This window comes from Gavialis gangeticus, unplaced genomic scaffold (genome assembly GCF_001723915.1).
Source record: "Gavialis gangeticus isolate Ggan-Ray unplaced genomic scaffold, GavGan_comp1, whole genome shotgun sequence".
NCBI lineage: Eukaryota > Metazoa > Chordata > Crocodylia > Gavialidae > Gavialis > Gavialis gangeticus.
This window is the reverse complement of record NW_017728995.1, coordinates 66,232,602-66,240,930: the sequence shown is the minus strand read 5'-3', so window position 1 is coordinate 66,240,930 and position 8,329 is coordinate 66,232,602. Positions and strand designations below refer to the sequence as shown.

Genomic DNA, 8,329 nt, shown 5'->3' with positions numbered 1-8,329 from the left:
AGGAGGGACGTGGACAGCATGGAGAGGGTCCAGAGGAGGGCCACTCGTATGATCAGGGGGCAGCAGGGCAGGCCCTATGAGGAGAGGCTAAGGGACCTGAACCTGTTCAGCCTCCAAGAGAAGGCTGAGGGGGGAACTAGTGGCCTGTTACAAACTAGTCAGAGGGGACCAGCAGGCACTGGAGAAGTCCCTGTTCCCCCGAGCACTGCCAAGAGTGACTAGAAATAAGTCACAAGCTGGCAGAGGGTAGATTCAGGCTAGACATCAGGAGGCGCTACTTCACTGTCAGGGCGGCTAGGATCTGTCACCAACTTCCAAGGGAAGTAGTGCTGGCTCCTACCCTGGGGGTCTTGAAGAGGAGGCTAGACAAACACCTTGCTGGGGTCATTTGACCCCAGTACTCTTTCCTGCCATGGCAGGGGGTCGGACTTGATGATCTGCTCAGGTCCCTTCTGCCCCTACCAACTATCAACTATGAAACTAATAAATCAGCATGATTTCACATGCCCTGGTTATTATTTCCTTCCCCCCACAAATCCTTACCTCATGTGAATTTTTGTTTTGTTTCGTTTGTAAATCAACAGTGATTTTATATTTGCTTCAGATTACTGACCAAAAATATTGGAGCATCTTAAAACTAATCAGTCAGCATCCTACAAGCAATACACCAGATTTATTAATGTGGAAACAGTCACTTCTCGTGACTCATTATTTTACTAGTTCATAGCCCATTTGGCACACATGTTGATACCATGGGGTGCTTTTATTTTTATTACCTAATAACATTCTTGTTTAAATCACTTAGTAAAAATCTGGAAGTATATTACATCTACAGAGTGACCTTTATAAAGCTTGTAATCTCATAAAAAAAATTAAATAAAACCAAGCTCATTTGCTATTGTTTCCCAGAAAACCATGATTGATGCTTATTACATTCTTTTAAAATTTACTATAGACCGATTCCCAGACACGCTTTTCTGTCATTTGCCCAGGACTGATGCCTGTTAACTAGCACATAACTACCCATAACATTCCATATGTGTTTTTTAATAGTATTTTTAAAGGGTTCTTTCTGTCATTAGACCTACCAGCCTCAGATTTTTACATGTACATTTAGGAACTTTCTTTAATTTTTCTACCACTTCACAACTTATTTTATACTGAAGCACATGTTTTACTGGTTAAGATAGTCCTCTGTGTACCCACAGTAAATGGAACCACAGTACTGTCCCTAGTAAAGTTTAGTCTAGTGGTCTTTATTCCATTAAGAGGATATCCCATAGGTAGTCTCTCCCACCTACCCTCCCTTTGAACCCCTCAGCAAGAGGGGAGAAAGAAAGATCTGCTGCTTTGACACAGGTTCTTTCCATTCTGTGAACTCTCAGAGCTGGCAGGAGAGGGATAAGGGACCTGAAAAGATGGACTGAGCCAGCTGCAGGCAGATGCCATTGCTACAGCCATATTTCCTTGTAAGGGTAGTTTCTTGCAACATCCAACAGCAGATTAATGTTTCCAGAGTGTCTGTGTGTTGGGAGAGGGAGTTAGAAGATGGGAGGCAAACAGTCACTGCTTCCTGTCACCACCCATTCAACAGCAGATTCTCTTCTCTTCCTTTCTACTGCTTAAATTCCTAATCAAAATTCAGAACAGCAAAGAAAACCATCCCCTACAGTGCACAGCTGAAGGACTGGAAAGCCAGCCTAGAAACTGAATTTAAAACAAAAATTAACAAGGAAACCAGATTGATCAAGTTATTTATTTTCACATTTAATTCACTGATTTTTTTTGTTTGTTTAAATAAGTATCACAAAATCCAGCAGCTCTCAACACAAATGCTTCAGTCCTTTTATTAAAATCCTCTCCCCAATTTGAAACATTTGCCAAACTTAAACAATGTTCTTCAAATCAGATTATTTTGTGAACTGAGAGACTGCTTTCCCATTTCCAGAAGTTACAAGAGCTGGAACAGCAGGATTCAGGAAGCTAGGACTAAGAATGGCAAATCATCACTATTAAGTTGAAAAAAGTTACAGTAAGGAAGGTACAGTACAGCTTCTGGAAACTGGTAGAAGATCTATTGTTATTACTTCTGGAAAAAGAAACTTTATGTTGAACTAGCAGGTCCATGCCTCTGCCAAAATAATCAAAGCAACAGTTCTCTGCAAATATATTAATTCTCTCCTTTGTTTCCTGGACTTCTCTAAACCACCTAACTGCCATTTTCAAAATACCCTGGGTGAAGCTTTAAAAACAAGAAACCTAAATCATGGCTTTTTCCAATCTGATTTTTAATGCTGCCCATCCCCAATATGCAATGACAGCTTTACACACATTCTACTTCATTTTGGTTTTCCTCAAGCATCTACCTGTCGACACATGTGGGGGATTCAGAACACTGCATCTTTCTTTTGTATAAGGGGTACAGGAGTTCACTTCTAATTAGTATTCAGTGATGCTTACCACATGGAGGACTTCCACAGTTCTTTGCAGGGGTTCTTTCTACCTTTCTGCAGGTGGGAGGAAGGAAGGAATTCACTTTACACAAGTGGCTGACTGCACTAGATGCTGAGTTTTTTTTCCTTCACTCCACCCCATGAGACTGCCATTGCCTTCTCCCTTCCCTTCCCAAAAAGGATAATCAGAGCTATTTGCCTCTTGTAGCTGAAATTGGCTACTTTTTCCCAGGGAACAGGCAAGTGGGGAAGAAAGCAAGTCACAGGTAGATCTGTGGCAGCTCTAAAAATCCCAAAAGAGGGCTGCAGCTTCTCACATCATTGCAAAGATGCTAGCAGCAGAGACCAACAAATTACTGGAAATCAAATCAGCTGATTTGGCAACAGTGCAATGTTGTTCCCTTTGGTGAAGAATATACTAGGATTGATGTAATGCATCTTCTTGAGTTTAAACAAGAGGGTGTGGGTAGAAAGCAGCAGTAGCATCTATCGCAAAGCTTTCAAGTGCTAAGAAGAGATGTGAACAGCCAACACATTTGAAACATAGCATTTACCTACCAAAGGAAGCATATGCATGTTAGTATACTAGCATGTTCATCTCCAGCACTTATTTACTCTGTTTCTGATTTTCAATAGTTCAACTTTTCAACAGAAAAGGAGGTTAATTCAGATCATTATAACAGGATTAGAAATTTGGCTTTAAATCTTGTTTATTTTTAAACCTCGTCATTAAAGCTGAACTCTTACATCTATCAGGTGCCCACATTTGAAAATGTTAGAAGTCATTTTTTCAACAAGAGCTAATCTACCTTCTTCATACATCTAGATAAAATACTATTAATACTTTTGGGTCAATGTTCAAAAGTAAGGAAGGGATAAATGAGTTACTGGGGAGAAATAACTTGGACCAGGAAGGGGTAAATAACTTGCTTTCTTTTGTAGTTTTCCCTTAATTCCCATTAATTTTGTGCTTTACTATTTCCCATTCAACAATTCTGAGTTAACTTAGAACCCCCCCCCCTTTTTTTTTTTGTAACAGGGGGCTTACCAGAATATTGTCCGAGTTCACACGAGCCATCCATCCAAGCTTAGCTTTCTTCTTAAAAAGCAAAACAGTACTCTTAGAATGGCTTCATATCTAGTTCATCATAGGTGTATAGATCACTGTCCATCACAAGCCATTACTTCCTTATAGAACCTGATGGAACAGATATCTACTAAAAGCTTTCTGTATGTGTATTTCTCGATGCATTTTAAATTAAAGGAGATACTACCCCTATCAGTCCTCAGTGTTGAGAGAATTGGATACTAGAGCTCCCACAGTCACTTTCAAGTAACTGTATTTCTTACTAGGAGACAAAATAGCAGTCAAAGATGCCACTTCATTTTGCCAGTGCCCTAAAACGACTGCCTAAACCGAAATAATGTGATTGTGCTTAATTACCCACAATCAAATCATAAAAACTGATTGTCATGTTGAAGGAATGTAGGATTCAATTTGTCTTTCTGATTTCTTTCAGTTTTTAGCCCCTGTCCCACGGACTCAAATCTAAGAGGGTTTCTTTAGCATCTCCCACAACTAGCTTCAGGCAAAGAGTTTGGGCAGTAGATGATATTGAGATCCCACATAAAAATATTTCCTCAGAAAATAGATTAAAAAGCAGTACTTCATAAGAATCCCAAACAAGCCACTTGTGGAAAGTCCTTTAAGATCCTGAGAGAATTATTTGGACTGAATAGATGTCCTAGAAAATGGAAGGATATTCAGCCTATTTTGTTTTCCAAGGTGCTCCCAACACACCTTCTCCCCCTCCAAACAAAGAAGTTCTCCCACTAGTAGCCTCTGGAGGCTACTAATCTGCTGCAAACTAAACATCAAGTCTTAAAAAAAGGATATATTATATTACTGGAATATATACATACATATAAATAAAAGAAAGGGAAAAAATTGCTAAATTGGGTGGAGGGGGAAACAGGGCAACTACTCTCAGATGACTCTAAGCTAGACATCACCACCACATATGCCCAAAAAAGAGGAAAAAGGAGACGAGATTAGCAAAGTTCAGCAACTAACTGCCAAGATGGACTCCAAAAATACAAAGCCACCCTCTAATCTTCCTGGGTACCAAAAGGAGCTACCTAGCAATCAAGAAATAAAACAACTATGAAAACCAGTTTTATGGAGGATTCAAGATCTGCAACACAGTGAAGTTTTGGCTGCAGTGTGTAATCAAGTATATCAAAGCAGGGGTGGAGAAGAGAGAGAAATATATATTCTTAGATACGTCAATAAGTATATTTTATCTGCCTCTTCCAAACTTTCTATTTTCTATAGAACCCAACGTCCTTAGTACAAGCTTCAGACATATCTTGCCAGCATATACAGGTCCTTCCTCTTGACTATCTCCCACATGGAATCTCTCCTCTGAAGCAATGAATCAGAGGAGGGAAAGGGGAAACAAAAAAGGGGGCATAAATTGCAGATGGTAAAGTGTGTGACCTTTTGTGATCTGTCTCTGAAAACTGGGACAGAGTGGGACTAGATCAGTGGTTCTCAACCAGGGTGTTGAAAGACTAACCAGGGGTGCTGTGACAGGTGCTGCTGCAACCAGATAACACTGCCCCATATGCAGGGCTGAAGCACATGTGTGTACTCCTCCTGCATTACTCTTATTTCATAGATTTAGGGTCAGAAGGGACCTAGTAGATCTTCTAGCCCGACCCCCCGCCAGGGCGGGAGAACAACAAAACCCCAAAACAAGAAACGGGACTCAAATGAGTCCAGCCAGGTAGGCATCCAGCCTCTTCTTAAAGACCCCCAGGGTAGGGGCCAGCACCACTTCCCTTGGAAGTTGGTTCCAGCTCCTAGCCGCCCTAACTGTGAAGTAGTTTTTGCGGATGTCCAATCTATACCTCCTCTCCATCAACTTGTGCCCATTACTCCTTGTTATGCCAGCGGGCGCTAGGGGAAACAGCGTCTCCCCCAAACCCTTCTGGTCCCCCCTAGTGAGTTTATAGACGGTCACCAGGTCCCCCCCTCAGCCTACTCTAAACCTAGCCAGCTCATGCTGTTGCCTTTCCCCATCCTACCACCTTCATGCTTCTCCTGGAAAGAGATGTGTGAGACAGTTCCACGTCCCTCCATGCCTATTTCCAAGAGACAACATGCAGGAAAGGACCAGGAAAGGATAAAGTACAAGCCAGCTCTCTTGTCTGCTTTACAGTGATAATAATAAAGCCATAATGCAGGAAGAGAACATGCCTGGGCACTAGATACATGGGACAGTTTTACCTGAAGGCAGCAACATCCAGTTGAGAAACACTGAGGTTAAGCTGAGTGCAACAGTGATTCTCAACTAAGGATGTCACCACATCCAAAAAAAAGTTGTGGAGGGGGCCATGGCTATGAAGAGGTTGAAAGCCACTGGTTTAGGCAACAGATCTAGTTGTGCTGCATGTCTGATCAGCCATGGCCAATCTACTGCCCTTATTCCCCCTGACTCACTGAAAAGATTCTCTGGCCCCTCCATAAACCTTTACAGCTTGAAGCAGTAATGGCATAATGCCATGGACCTAGTCATGTAATTCCAGTTCTGTACGTCACCAGAAAGGTGGCTCTACTTACAACTGAGGTAAAAAGAAAGTTAGATTTTGGGGAGGAACTGTTAAACATGTGGCTGTTATTTTAACGAAAATGAAAAATCATAAAAGGAAATGCATTCGAAAGCATGGCCTACCTTAACGTTCAGGCCAAGGACTTGTTCATCAAAACTGCTGCCCTCCAGAACAGGCAGGTGGATGGGGAGATATGAATTGCACGGGGATACTAGATCTACAATTCTCATAAAATGGTACACACCAAGTGAAAAGTAAACCAAAAAGGGTAGCATGTTTCCTCAGTCTCTCGAGACATTTATCCTGGGTACAGAAAATGCAGGTAAAGAATAGTAGAAAAGTAACATTTCATCGGCATGCCATTGGGAGAACACAATTTCCTTTGGCAGCCTTAGGACCCAGGATCTAGGATGTTCTACTGTCCTACAGTGAATTGAGACAAGAGGCCCAAGGAAACTGTGAAACTGCCTTCATTGTAAGTTTCCAATAAGAGACTGTATAGAAATTTGGGATTGTATAGGAATAGTGAATCCTGCATATACACAGGAGATTGGACTACATGACCTCCAACATCCCCTTCAATGCTAATGGCAAAGCCAGAGCTAGCAAGGCAATTACCAAGAAAAATCAAATAATTCTCCACAGCGTAAGTGCTGAGAAGTGAACACATTAAGCTAAACCTCAGAGTCATCCCAGCTTCCAATTGGATAGTAACATGCAGTTATCAGATACAAATATTTCTCCTTTCTGTTCCTTATAATAAATAAATAAAATTCAAGATTAGGGTTCTGGACAGATAGTGAATGAGTGCTAGTCTCAAAAGACCATATACCTAGATAACTTTCAATTTAGTTATGCTGCCTCAGCATTTTCCTTTAAGTTACATAAAGAGCCTTGAGGGACTTTGCTTCTTTCCACCCATCAGCACATTTGTTTAAGCAAGGTGGTACATGTGAACTACTGCTTCCGAATAGCCTGTCTTCAGGTAGAAATACTGCCTATATTTTTCAAAGCCAAAATGGGTCTGTTCAAGGATATTAACATATTAAAAGCAGGCATCCCCCTAAAGAGTCCAAAAGGTATCCCTAAAGAGTTTCAGCATCAACCCAGAGTCATGGGAGCAAATCGCTCACGACCGTCCATCCTGGAGGTCCCAAATCCAGAACAAAGCACTGGCCTTTGAACAGCAATGCACAGCAGAAGCAATGAAGAAACACATGGCCAGGAAAATGAAAACCTCCTATATCCAGTCCTCATCGCTCTCCTGCCCCTGCTGCAGCAAACTGTTCGAAGCAAAAATCAGACTTATATCACCTATGTACTCATGTGACTTAACCTCCACCCCCTTCCTTTTTTTTCTCCTCTTTCCCTTTTTCTTTCCCACTTCTTTCTGCCCCTCCCCCTGCTGCATGCAGTCATCAGTCTACAAAGGACAAAAGTATAGTATATACAAAAGCAGGCTGCACAATACCAGTACGACTGCCCAAGTTGATGTTACCTTGCTCACTGGTGAAAAAAAGAGAGCTGGGACAAAGAGGGCAGAGTCTACCCTTGATGTTCACCAGTAGAGCCAGGACCCAGAAAGCATTAACACAGAAGCATAGTTTTGCACTACTCAGAGCAATGGCTTATTTTTATCATTTCCTAAATGAGTAAAAAGGGGAGAAGCTGGCAACCCATATGCGTTTAAAACAGTACAACTGTAAAATAATTCAAGTAACCTCAAACACTTCTAACGGCCAGCTCACCAGGTGACTGGCTGGAGTATGGGAAGTAAAGCAGCTATGTTTTTCCACTATTACTTTTTGCCAAAGCTGGAAAGCAGATTTTGTGCTTGGGCAGCTAAGTGTTCAAACATGTGCCAAAGGTGCTTTAATGAACTCCCTAAAATTACAAGCTGAAAGTATCACACCTCACTGATTCCACAGTGTATGAAGTTATCAGACTCTCAAATCTCTCTGTTGCATTAAGGAGAATAAGCAGTCAACTGCAAATTTTCAAAAGGTAAAAGAAATAAAACATATAAAAAACAAGCACCTGTAATCTAAATATCTTTATCCCAGACTTGCCACAAATCAGTAAAAAGGAGAGTAGCAAAGGACATACCTTGGAACTGCTCCCAAAACAATCAAGTTGGCTTTTTGTTTGTTGTTTCCAATTACAGCATTTTTCATATCTCTGTAAATCCAGAAAGAAAAACAAACCCTGGTAAATTATGCTGAGGGCTCAACTGTACTGAATTTACTATTTCCACAGAGCTC

At 41.3% G+C, this 8,329-nt stretch overlaps 1 protein-coding gene across 10 annotated transcripts in view; it reads right to left on the bottom strand.

The window, feature by feature from the left end:
• The window catches only part of ARMC8 (armadillo repeat containing 8), a 115,699-nt gene that overhangs the window by 92,309 nt on the left and 15,061 nt on the right, over positions 1 to 8,329 (bottom strand). For all 10 annotated transcript variants that reach the window (XM_019503782.1, XM_019503783.1, XM_019503784.1 and 7 more), the window contains one exon: positions 8,175 to 8,246. In XM_019503782.1, the coding sequence (XP_019359327.1) occupies positions 8,175 to 8,242 (68 nt within the window). In that variant the 5' untranslated portion in view covers positions 8,243 to 8,246. The remainder of the gene's footprint in view (positions 1 to 8,174; positions 8,247 to 8,329) is intronic.